Source organism: Chrysochloris asiatica, unplaced genomic scaffold (genome assembly GCF_000296735.1).
Source record: "Chrysochloris asiatica unplaced genomic scaffold, ChrAsi1.0 scaffold00439, whole genome shotgun sequence".
Lineage (NCBI taxonomy): Eukaryota > Metazoa > Chordata > Mammalia > Afrosoricida > Chrysochloridae > Chrysochloris > Chrysochloris asiatica.
Genome location: NW_006408957.1, coordinates 505,534 through 517,683, shown reverse-complemented (window position 1 = coordinate 517,683; position 12,150 = coordinate 505,534). Strand labels below are relative to the sequence as shown.

At 59.2% G+C, this 12,150-nt stretch overlaps 2 protein-coding genes across 2 annotated transcripts in view; one reads left to right on the top strand and one right to left on the bottom strand.

Moving 5' to 3' along the window:
• DEAF1 (DEAF1 transcription factor) overlaps positions 1-936 on the bottom strand; it is a 38,603-nt gene extending 37,667 nt beyond the window's left edge. Inside the window, exon 1 of the mRNA XM_006876983.1 lies at positions 648-936. Coding sequence (XP_006877045.1) covers positions 648-936 — 289 coding nt within the window. The remainder of the gene's footprint in view (positions 1-647) is intronic.
• Positions 937-1,338: 402 nt separating this feature from the next.
• LOC102819497 lies at positions 1,339-6,816 on the top strand. The gene is made up of 6 exons (XM_006877002.1): positions 1,339-1,758; positions 1,796-1,859; positions 4,888-4,904; positions 5,313-5,406; positions 5,480-5,572; positions 6,611-6,816. The coding sequence occupies exons 1-6, from the start codon at positions 1,339-1,341 to the stop codon at positions 6,814-6,816; spliced, it is 894 nt and encodes a 297-aa protein (XP_006877064.1).
• The last annotated feature ends 5,334 nt before the right edge of the window (positions 6,817-12,150 follow it).

Sequence of the window (12,150 nt, the reverse complement as noted above, 5' to 3'; positions counted from 1 at the left end):
CCAGTGCCCAAGTCAGCATCAGGCTGCAGACAGAAGGCATCAGGGGACCACGGAGGGTGCAGACTGGGGAGAGCCGGCAGGGTGGATCCCAGGTGAGGAGGACTCACACAGCCATGCCCTCAGTCCCTTACCCAGGGCTTACGGGATCAGGGCTCGGGGAGAGCCCCGCACAGACCAGAGGCAGCGTGGACGTGGACATAGCCCCAGCTGCAGGAGGACCGAGGGCCGCTGTCCGCTCTCCATCTGCCCCCAGTGAGGACAGCACGTCGGGGGGCAGCACAGGGTAAGAGCTGGCCCCGGGACGCACGCACGCACGCACACCCAAACGCACGGTCCCACCCGAATGACCCTTCATCAGCACCCACCGGATGCCGAGGAGGGGACCCCGAGCGAGTGCAGGAGCCTGGGCTGCAGAGGGGCCAGAGCTGGGCTGGGACCCCGGGGGAAGGAGTGCAGAGGTGCCAGGCGGGCAACAGAGGGGCAGGACTGGTCACCAGAGGCGTGCAAGCAGGAAGGAGGACAGGCGTGCAGGATTCGTGTCCAGGTGGGACCAGTCACTCGAGGCACGTGTGTCACCTGTGCAGGCACGAGGGGGCGGGGCCGGTCAGGCGGGAAGCGGACGCGCAGACGGACGCATGGACACTTGCCTGCGAAGGCAGCGGCAGCGGCGGCCTCGTCGGGACCCGGCAGGGCCTCAGCGCCTATGTCCATGTGCCCGGGCTCGGCCGCCATCACCGCCACAGCCGTCACGCGCCGCGTCTCGCGCTCCGCCTCCGAGTCTCCATCCTCCTCCGAGTCCTCGTCCCTGCTGAGCACCGGCTCCTCCGTCTCGCCTCCTGCCGCGGCCGCGGCCGCCGCTGCCACAGCGGCCGCGGCCGCCACCGCAGCTGCCTCGGCCAGGCCCAGCTGCTTCGCTGCCGAGTCCGAGTCCTCCATCCGGACTCCGCCGAGCCCGTCCGAAGGCGCCCGCCGAGCCGCGCCCGAGGCCGCCCGAAAGCCGCACGGAGCCCGAAACGGGGCCTCCCGAAGCAGTCCGCCGAGCTGGGCCGAAGCGGCCCCAGGCCGCTACCGAGCAGAGCCGAGACCGCCCGAGGACACTCGTCGAGTCGCGCCTAGGCCCCCGAAGCTGTCTGCCGAGTCAGGCCGAGTAGGCCCGAAGACACCGGCCGAGTCTAGACGAGGCCGTCCGAAGTGCCCAGCTTGAACAAGGGCCGAATCGACACGAAAACACCGAGTCGAGTCGAGGCCACCCGAACAACTGCCGAACCGGCACGAAGCGGCCCAGTTAAGCGGACGGCCAAGTCTCCGGAATCGAGGAGAGCCGAAGCTCCCCGAAACATGGAGCCGAGTCAGTCCGAGTTCATCCGAAAGCTCACGAGAGTTCCCGAGCAGCTCTTCGCGGGTTCTCCTCAGGGCCTAAGAAGCTTGGGGAGGTTACCTCCCCAGGCAGACAGGGTCGACCGGGTCAAGCGCAGTTGCTCGCCGACCTCCAATACAGCTCGTCCTCGCAAAGATCAGTCTGTGCCGAAGGTTTCGTGCTTCCCCCGCTACAAGCAGGGCCCGAGCCCACCCGAAGCCGAGCCGACCTTAGCCGAACGTTCCCGAGCCCGAATCCTCCCGTGCCTCGGCTCTCCGCCTCCTCCTATCCGAAAGTGCCCGAACGCTGCCGAACGAACTTCTCGAGCCTCGGCTCCGGTTCGGCTATCAACTCTTGTAACGCGGCTCGGTCGGGCCCCTTCGGGAGCAGAAACGAAAATGGCCGAAGAGCCGCGAACGACTCCAACGAGACCAAGAGGCTGCTGGGATTGCGGCGGAGTTGGTGGGCGGGGGTTGGGGTAAGATGGCGGCCGCGAGGCGAGGTGAGCAGGTTTGGCGGCGCAGACCGGCGGCTCAGTGTTGGCCGCGTAGCCCTCGAGATGGCTCGGCCTCCCTGGCTGTGCCCCACCACCACCGATCGTCGGTGCTGGCGGCGTGGAGGCCCCCAGGCGGGAGGGCTGGTGGGGACTTGGGCGGCGCGGGCTGGCCCGGGAAGTGAGTCCCCGAGGGTGGTACGGACTTGTCCCGGTGTTCAGACCGGAAGCCAACCTGGTGCAGTTCTGTTCCTCTTGTCTGGTGTCTTCACAGCGCTGTGCAAACACCACTCTCCAAATCCGCATCGTTTTCACCCCCCAACCCGAGCCCCGAGCCCCGAGCCCCTCAGAGCCACTGCCTACGACCCTGGCCCGTGATGCCCGGCTCCTGCCCTCTGTTCTCGCTGCAGCACAAGAGCTTCATGCATTCCTTCATATTACCGAACGAGGCTCCATTGTGTGCTGGGCAGTGGGCCTCACAAAGTCTCCGAAAAATCCCGCCATCTTTTCATTCCATTTCCCCAGAAATGTTTGAAACTCCCGAGTATGCGGCGCGATTTGCTCATGAGTGCCCATCTGCGGATGTGCACACGTTTTCCTTTCTTTTGGGTATACGAGGGCGCGCCAGAAAGTTCGTGGGAAATGGGATTGTTGGGTCCTCTGTGTTCCGGGGACCTGGACGTAGAGTGGGTGGCTTGTTAGGCTGTTAACTGAAAAGACAGCAGTTCGAATCCACCCGCCGCTCTTCAGCCTTGGGAAATCGTGAGCCCTATAGGGAGTCCTGGTGTGGCGCTGTGGGCTAATGCATCAGACCGCAAAGCCGTTTGAACTGCAAGGTCGGTGGTTCGAGCTCACCAGCTGCTCGTAGGAAACCCTGTACAGGGTTGCTATGGGTCGGAACCGACTGGACGGCACTTAACAACATAGGGAGCCCTGGCGTGGCATGGCTCTCTTGAGTCCGCACTGACCAACAAGAAGTCAGGGTTGCTGTGAGCTTGGTCTTGCTGACCCTGTCTGCCCATTGTCCTGAGCAGGGGTCATCTTTTCTATTTTTCCTTCTCCCCAAAGTGAAAGAGTGCTGCTTTTGCGCCATGACGTCACATTGGAGGGGTTTTGAGCGCTTGCAGCTCTGCTGCCCAGAAAGTGGTCACCAGAAGCTTCGTGTCTGGGGAGCCAGTGTTAAGGGCACACGGCACACAGCCTGCTCTGAACGCAGCTCACAGGCCACGTGTGCGTTTGTGCAGTTCTCCGTGTTTGTGGGACAGATGGAACGGTGCTGCATTCGCACTGTAAACCGCATCCTCCTGGCTGCCAGGCCCACCGTAGTGTAGCACACCCCCTGCACCCTGCTCTGTTATCGGAAGTCCCCATGTTCCCGTAAATCAGAAATCGCCCGAGTGGAGTGGCTGCTGCGTCACTCAAATAAAAGCGCAACATCCGCTGAAAGCCCGCGGTGTGAAGAGGTTGAGGAGAAAGACAGAGCAAAAGAAGTGGTTCTATGATGTCTGCGCTCTCTGATACGGTGGTCCCCAGACACGAAGGGTTAGTAATTAGTAATTAGGGTTATTTGTTTTTAAAAAATGCCGATGAATCTCTTCACACATCTTATAGATTATTGCCAACATAAACTTTGGTTCTTTTTAATCCACATTTGATTTCTGTTCCAACACACCTGTTCACAGCCCCATTGTTATAACAGTAAATCATTGACCAAAAAAAAAAAGTTAAATCCTCCACGTGGAGACTTGACTTAGAATGAGCTCCCGAAGTTCTGGAGTTGTTAGTTTTATCTGATTGTGGCTAGCCTTTCTGTGAATTATTTAAGTCTGGCATCACTTGAAGTTTATACCTCTTTGTTTTCCCTGAGAACTTAAAATCTGCATCAGACAGCTTCTGAAGCTGACTTTGGAGGAAAGGATCAGCAGGAAGGAAAACCCCAATTACAGTGAAATCGACCAAGATAATGACAGGTATCTAGCTAGCCGAGTTCAGCTGGGGGCCGGAAAAGAACAGATCAGGTTTTCAGCAGGCCCAGCCTGTAACATGACACATTCATGAGTGATCTGAACCATGTTCCCCTCACCAGACTTCCTTCTCTCGGCAATTGCCGCTGTTCCCAGAAACCCAGTTCCAAGTCCATGTTGTAAATGCCTGAGTGGGTCTGAGAAGGGGTGGGGTCTCCCTTATTACGTTCCTCAAAGACACTGAGACTGGGAATGTCTCCAACCCTCCTTGGGACTGTGGGGACATGGAATGGAGAGATGGACAAGATTGGACCCATTTCAGCTCAAGCCTCCGTTTTTTGCCAAATTCCAGATTTGTGTTTCTCTTTGTACCCTGAAGGAAGTGTACACACATCACAGATGCCAGCCAGCGAGAGCCTCTTTAGAGAGGGGAAGTTTGACGATTAGTTGTCATTGTTAAGAGTCATTGAGTGGGTTCCGGCTCAAAGCAATCTTGTATAGGGTTTCTGAGAAGTGGCTAGTGAGTTTGAACCGTCAACCTTGTGGTTAGCAGTTAAGTGCTTATCCTACAGCACCACACCAGGACTCCTAGGATGATTACAGTACCTTCCAATGTAAAACCTGAGCATCAAAACCATCCATGGGAGGGAGGCTCTACTCAGGCATCAGTCACCCCAAGAGGAGGCAGACGTTAGGGCTCGAGAGATTGTGAGATTAAAAAACTAATTGCTGTTTTAGGGAACTCTTATTTTTAGAAGGACATCTGGATTCATGAATAGAAAATTCCATAGGAAAGCACATGAAAGAAAATGTTTTGTACAAACACCCATTATAAAAGGCTCTCAGCTTGTGTGTGTGTGTGTGTGTGTGAGAGAGAGAGAGAGAGAGAGAGAGCTGATAGCGGGTCAGGGGACCCTCCCAGGACCCCCTGTGTACACTCAGCCTGCTGGGATGTCAGAGTAGGAATGTTCCCACCTGGGACAGGTGAATGGAGAGCCGACCTTCCTGTGGGTGGCAGCACTGAGTCCCTGAGCACTCGTTGGCCTCACTGACCAAAACTCTCTCACTTTCAGGGCGCTCCTCCACTGTGGTATCCTTCTGCTGGCCCCCAATTTCCATGGTTCTGAGAATCGGATGGTGTCTGTGGGGGAGGGGTTCCATCACAGGTTAAGAGTCAGTACAGCCCCTCAGGGACGCTGGCCTGCGCGGATTCCTGAGTCCCGTCCTGTCCCGTCCCCCCACCCCCACCCCCTCCACCCCCGGTCCAGTACAGGAAGATGAAAGCCCATGTTTTGTGAGGGACTGGAGACAGGTTCTAGCACCGGTTTAAGGGTACAGGGTTGAGGGAAGTCTGGAGGGGGAAGGTCTACCAGCTGAGCTGGGCAGGCCATTCTGGTTAGAATAGTCACCTTTCCTGTGTGAGAGGAGCAGCCAGTGGGAGCGCAGGTGGGCTGGACGGGCCTGTCTGGGGGGCCTGAGCATCCTTGACCACCCGCAGCTGTCTTCAGTCCCCCTTCAGATGCTCTTCGGCCTGAACGGGGCCTATGGCGCCTTCTACTTCCTGACCACATTGCTGCTTCTGCTTCACAAAAGTAAGTCTGGGAACCGCTGGGTACAGGGCTGCTGCGTGGGAGCCAGCGTCCCCATCTGTGTGTCCTGCTCCAGGTCAGGTGTTCAGCTATCCACAGCCTCACCTGGTCCTCGATCTGGTTCTGCTGCTGACGATGGGGATGTTGGAGGCCCTGGCGCTGTACCTCGGTGAGTGCATGGAGAAGCCCTAGACCGCACAGGGGCACTGACAGGACGCAGAGGGCTCCTGTAAAAGACACATCTTGAGTCCTAAGACACTTGTCCTACTGCCCCTGGGCAGTCTGGGAGACTGTCCCTGATGGCATGACCTCAAGGGCCCTCTGTGGACTGACTCCCCTTTTTTTCACCCTCACAAGGAATTAGGGGCACCTGGTGCTGTGGAGATGGGACTGGGGTCAGCCCACCTCCCAGCCTCCACACAGCATGCACATGCCCCCCTGCCCCAGTCTTGGGAACCTGTCAAACTCTGCCCGATGTCTGCTTGGATGTGTCTTAGAAATGCCCCCCACCTTGGGAAAGGTGATAGTTACAACACGAGTGACCACTTCAAGGGGTGCACGCACTTCCTCACTCCCCCTAATACCTGGTGGAAACAGGCACAGGGGAGTTAGCCTGTGGCCCACCTCGGTGGACATGAGACTGCAATCACAGGAGCCCCCAGCAGCAGCCCCAGCCCAGAGCACTGGGAACTGGGATGAGATCAAGGAGGCCTGCAGAGCCCGACTCAGGGCAGCTTGGAGCCTGCCTCTTCCCCCAGCTTCAAGCTGCCCCTGGCGTCCACTGGGGCTTCAGCACCTCCCCGCCTTAGCCTGGATCCCTCCAGTCCTCAGCAAACTAGGAGAATGAAGCCAGCAGGCTGTCCTACCACACCCTAGCCCAGGACAGAGACTGTTACAACCACAGGCATCTCCCTCCCAAGGGGAGCAAGCTCTGGCCTGCCCCAGGTGGTCTCTCTCACTCTTGGGAGTCGCAGCTGGTGGTCTCAGTCAACAGGGTCTCCCACTCAAAGTCTCTGGTCCTGGGCCCACCTTGTGTGGCCCCTCCCTGGAGCCTTAGTTTCCTCTTCTGTGAAATGGGTGTTATGGTTGTACCTGTCCTGAAAAATAACACGACTGATGGGAATCTGCCTTCGCCCTGGGGCTATGTCCTGGCGGTTGTCCAGCTCCGCCCCGCCACACACACTTACCCCTCCTCTTTGTTTCCCAGGCACTAAAGGCAACCTGACGGAGGCTGAGGGGCCACTGGCCGTGAGCCTGCTGCTTACAGTGGGCACTGCCCTCCTCTCCACCTACTTCCTGCACTGGCAGACCCTGGTGCTGTGGGTGGACGCAGTCCTGGGCTCCACACGCCTGGCTCTGCACGGCCTCGAGGCCGTCCTGCAGATGGTCACCATCACCACCTTCGTTAGCTAGATGGCAGTCTCCTCTCCATTGGGCCTGCCCTGTTCTCACAGGGCTGGGTGGTTTACATGGTGGGCAAAAGGGTGGTCAGCAGGGGAGGGTCGGGATTTTCCAGTGATGGACACCCCACTGGGCAGTGGCTGTGATGGCTCCTGCCCTGAAGCTGACTGAGGGGCTGCTCAGTGTGAGGATGAGGGGTCCACAGGAAGGAGGCACAGGCCATGATGCCTTCCCTGGGTGGGCAGGCACTTCCTAGAGGAACCCTCCTCAAGCTGTCTGGCTGCCAGAACAGACACACTTTCCCGTCTCAGTATTACTCACTGCAGGCTCCATGCTGGCCCTGGTCTCCAGTTCCAGCTTGTTGGAGCCCCTGCTTACCTACTTACTTGGAGCTGCTAGGCCCCAAGGTGAGCCAGCAGCCCCACCTGGAGAAGCTACTGCCCCTTCTTCCAGGGGGGCACTGAACGTGGCTCGCTAAGAACCATGGACGTCCGGCGCACATCCTTCCAAAAGAAAAAAACCCGAAAAGCCACTCCATTCTGAACACCGCCTCATGGTTCTCCTTCCACTGGAAGTTCTGTTAGGGCCGGTCCTCAGTGAGGAGGTGGAGACAATGGGGGCAGTTCCCATGAGCACAGCTTTCCTGAGGGAGAGATGTGGGATGCCCTGCCAGGATTTCTGATGGGACTGGACAGTGTCAGTAAGCTTCACTCTTAGTTCTGGACAAGCCCTATCTCTTGAGTTTTCCATTCACAAATTTACTGCAGACACTTACGAAGTACCAAGTTGGCCCTTTCTAGTTTCTACGCCCTTCGTTTCTATTGTGAGTTTTCTGTTTGCAATAATGTCATGTTTGGATATCTGACTTTTTTCTCTTCAGTGTGTTTTTTCCCACCGTGTATTTTTTTTAAAGCAATGTGCATGGCTCCCATGTGGCTCCTAAGTAAGCTCCCCCCTGGAGCAGCACTTCCCAGGGGGCTGTGGTGCCAGGCCTCCCGTACTGTGTCCCCCAAGGCCTGGTCTCTCAAGCAGCATGGCGGTCTCTCCACCACCCACAATCTGGGGTGCATCTGGGACCTGTGCCCACCTGTGGTGAACATTGCTTTCCGTGATACTCTTGTGCTGACTTAGCAGTGTACCTGCCCCATTATAGGTGGGTGAGATGCTGTCCCTTCCTGCAGACCACCTGCCACTTGCCCCACCGTCCATACACGTGCCAACCTGGGCTCCAGGGACACAGCCAGTTAGCGGTCAAAGCTCACCAGCCCCCAAACAGGACAGTGCTGGTGACAAAAAGGACCACCACCAGAGTGGGTGTCCGGAGTAGAACACCCAGCCTGCCTTAGCACGTGTTCTCTCACTGGCTGCCCAGATGCACATGCCCCCACCCCCATTCCCAAACTCCAAAACAGGTACCAGATAGGTGCTCTGGTGGCACTGGGCTAGAAGGACAAGGCCTGCTTCTACTGGTCAAGTTCACGGTGATGTCCCAGGATGAGGCCAAGGAACTGCAGTGCTTAAAAGGACAGACCCGGTGAACTGGCTTTCCCCAGGCCCAAGTGCCAACTGCCTCAGCCATCTTGCAAGCCCTCTTATATTTAGTGGCCTTTTCTGTTCCTCTGCTCCCCCAGGGGCTTTTGGGTCCTTGTGTGCCTGGCAAAGCCCACCGTCCCTTCTCCCCTCTTCCTCACCCACTAACAATATCTAGGAGGGTACCAGTTCTGAGCAGTCATAGCGGCCGGGGTGGGCAGGGCCCCCCAGCCTAAGAGCTATGGGCTGATGAGAGCTGTTAAGAGCGAAAAGAATAGAATTAGACGGTCCCATCGCCGCCACCCCAAACCCTTCCCCCCCCCCACTGCCAGTCTGCAAATCCAAGTTGGAGTTTGGGGTCTGAGCCCAAGGAAGGAATATTTCCAAGGGACAGCTATCCCATTCAGGACCCAGACTCTTCTCTCCACCTGCTTCCTGCCCTGGGCTCAAAGACTGTCTGGGCCTTAGGTGTCCCTGTCCTACACCCTGGTCATCAGGGGGTGCCCAAGGTAGACTAGAAGCAGAGCAAATAAAGAGGAGGCTTTAGGTTCCTGGATAGAGGGGGGGCCACCCCCTGGGACCTCTGCCCACCCCAGTACTGGAGACGCATTCACAGAAGGAACCTCGACCTTGAGTGACCTAGATGGGTCCACCAAAGGGGAAGGACTGCTATCTAATGAAGCCCCTGAGTTTGGAGGACACCGATGAGCAGGAATCCTCTGAGGTCCTATCCAGGCCTACCAGGCAGCGGCCTCCAGGCTTCCCCACCCTGCCCACAGAAGAGCCCAAGGCCGAGCATGTCTCCCCTTAGCCCCCCACCCCGTGCCTGCGAAGAGGACTGCGAGTGGGGTTTGGGACTTGGAGGAGGGATGGACCGGGTGGAGTCCTGAGGGGCGGGTTTGGAGCAGAGGTTGGGGAGCTGGAGGGCGGAGCCCCGGGCCCCGCCTCCCCCAAGCGCCCGCCAGGCTTTCTGGTTACACTGTAACCTGTCGCTCAGGTTCCTCCTCTCCCCTCCCCGCCCCGCCCAAACAGTCCCCGCTGAGCGTCCCACCCGCTCGCCTGAGACCTGGAGCTGAGGCCCAGGCCGGGACAGACGGGCGGACGCACCGGCTGACTGATAGACGGACCAGAGCCGGTCCGGACAGCGCGGGACCAGGGGCCGCTGGGGAGCAGGTGAGGCGCCTGCTCTGATCGGGACGCGAATCTCGGGGACCCGGGGGACCCGGAGAACCTTGGTTCTCCTGATGCTTTAGCGAAAGGGCGGACGAAGGGAGGTGCGCACGGAACGTGGGTCTCAGTTTCCCCAGGTGATGACGGATACGGGGCCCGACGTGGGCGCGAGGGGCACCCGATAGGGGGACAAGGTTCAGCGCGCGCCGGGATATTTATAAGCCTGTGGTGAATGAGTCACCCGCCCGGGTCCGGGCCCCCTCCCAGCCCTGGGGCTTGGTGGGGGACCCTTGCGTCCAGAGAAGAGCGTGGTGTGCGGCGGGGGGATCGCTCCCGCGGCCTAGCCAAATAGCTCTCTGCCCACTCATGGGGGTCTGGCCTTCCCTCGACGCACCCTGTTATGATACCGCGGTTGCTCTCGTAGGTGGGACGTCGGGATATACTTCCTGGGTGTGGGAGCCAGGAGGAAAGCCTGCCGGGGAAACACCTGGCGGGGTCAGGCTCCCGGTTAATGTTTGCGCGGGGGGGTGGGGGGGTGGGAAGGCGCAGTTTCAGGCGGGGCTGCCCTTCCCAGAGTGGGCTGGCTAGCAGAGATCTGCCGGCCACCCGAGATTCCTCTCTGTGCCAGAAAGGCTGGGCTGGCACTGTCCTGCTGCACGAGGTGTCTCTGGACTGGGGGCGAGGCAGTCGGCAGACCACCTCTGCTTCCACTCCTGGGGGCCGCTTTCCACTCGGCTGTGCGGGGCGCCGGGGCGGCTGGTGGGGACGCGGCAGGGGCCCGCGCCTCCCCTCCCCCGTTCACTGGGGCCCAGTCCTCGAGTGTACCTGCTGCGCCCGCCCCCTCCAGGCCGCTCCTGGCTCCCCAGGTTTATCCACCCTCAACCGGGCTGACGGAGTCTCCCCAGGCCCCCACCCACTCCCGTGGGTCTCGGAGCTACTGCGGACACGCGCTCCTCCCCAAGGTCAATTGGCACTCAGGACTGGAATTTGAACTTGGAGCGGGTCCCTTTGCCCTCCCTGCCCTGCTGGCCCTTCCTGGTGTCCATGCACGACACAGCATAGGTGGGGGCCCTCCCTTCTCACCCGGAAAACGGCAGCAGTAAAACCAAAGTGCAAAGCGGGCCCTGGGGCCCCCACCCAGCTCCCCCTTGGGAGGCAGTAGAGACTCCTTGGACCCGCAGGCAAACCTTCCCCCAGGTGTTCCCCTTCAGATGCCAGCACCTGCCCCTCCCCCAGTCCGCCCTCGGCCTGTCTGAGTCCCCCACCACCTTCAAGCTGAAGGTCACAGGGTTCCCAAAGGGAGGGGCCCCTGTCTGCACCTGGGCCCATGGTGCCTGTGTGTGCCCCAGGCCTGGGGATGCACTGACATGTTCATGTTTTGCCCAGGTATGTGTGTACCTGGACACACGTGCAGGCGCCCTGGCTGAGCCCGCCAGGAATCTGATTAAGCAAACACTCGGGCTCACCCACTGAGGTCACATACATTCCAGTCATTCTCCATGGACAGATGGACCAAGGAATGTGGCCGAGTCCCTCTATGACACCGAGAACGGGGTCCTCATACCTCCTAGAAGCGCTTCTGTAGGGGACAACTGGCCAAACCAGAGAAGCCTGGGAGCCCCCTGGTCCCTCCCCACCCTCAATACCAACACCCCAGACGGACCTAAAGTCTGCTGTTGTAGAGGGTGGGCTTCACTGCTCAGGTGAAGCTTGGAGATCTCAGGCCCTACCTCCCCCAAACCCCTGAGGGGTGGGTCACAGAGACAGAGGATCAACCAGGAACCCTTGTCCACACTGCTCCACAGGAACGTGGGGACAGGTCAGCACTGCAGGTCCCCAAGGGGCACAGACTCTGCTCACCCCCAGCCCAGTTCCCAACACAAATCAGACACCTGTCTGCCCCAGCAACCAGGCCTCAGTTTCCCTAACATGGAGCTGGGGAAACCCAAGAAAATTTCTGGGCTTCTGCCCTTGGAGAGGCCCTGGCCAGGGCGGTGGTTGCTGCCCCCCAGATCACTCCCACCCTGTCTTGGCCCCCATCGTATCATGGAAGGCAGTCCACCACATGGCCTTGCCTTGGGGCTACTCCTAGTCTCCCAGTCTTGGGAGCACGCCATTCAAGTCCCACCTCACCCTCTCCGTTTCCTCCTGTAGACAGCCCCATGGCTGAGGTCACTGCTCGGGGCCAAGCCTGACCATACCCACTAGGGGCAGCTTTGCCCCCACTCCCTTTCACACTCCCTGGGAAGTACCCCACCCCAAACCCTGTATCACAGAGTCAGTCCCATTCACAAACAGCAGGGTTCTGAGGCTGTAAATCTTTACAGAGGCAGACAGCCTCATCTTTCTTCCTCAGAGCAGCAGATGGGTTTGAACCACTGACCTTGTAGGGAGCAGCCCAATTCTTAGCCCACAGAGCCACCAGGGCCCCTACTGTTTACCCAGGATCCCCAAATCCCCACCCACATGACCTCAGGTCCTTCCCAGTGCAGCTCTTTGAGGCTCAAGAACCAGCTGAGGAATGAGAAGAGCTTGCATGGGTGGGTTTTGGGTCAATAAGCTTGCTGGAGTCTGCTGAGCTATAGGGTGCCGTGGGGAAGGGGTGGTGGGCTGGAAGCCCGGGCTTGCTTTGAACATTGCCTTGGG

What these genes read in the sequence shown, in the direction of transcription:
- LOC102819497 (XM_006877002.1), top strand. Translation starts at nt 1,339, where the DNA reads ATGGAGCCGAGTCAGTCCGAGTTCATCCGAAAGCTCACGAGAGTTCCC. An exon ending in CGGGAGCAGAAACGAAAATG is followed by an intron (nt 1,759 to 1,795) that starts GCCGAAGAGCCG and finishes CGAGACCAAGAG; the next exon opens with GCTGCTGGGATTGCGGCGGA. An exon ending in GCTGCTTCTGCTTCACAAAA is followed by an intron (nt 5,407 to 5,479) that starts GTAAGTCTGGGA and finishes GTCCTGCTCCAG; the next exon opens with GTCAGGTGTTCAGCTATCCA.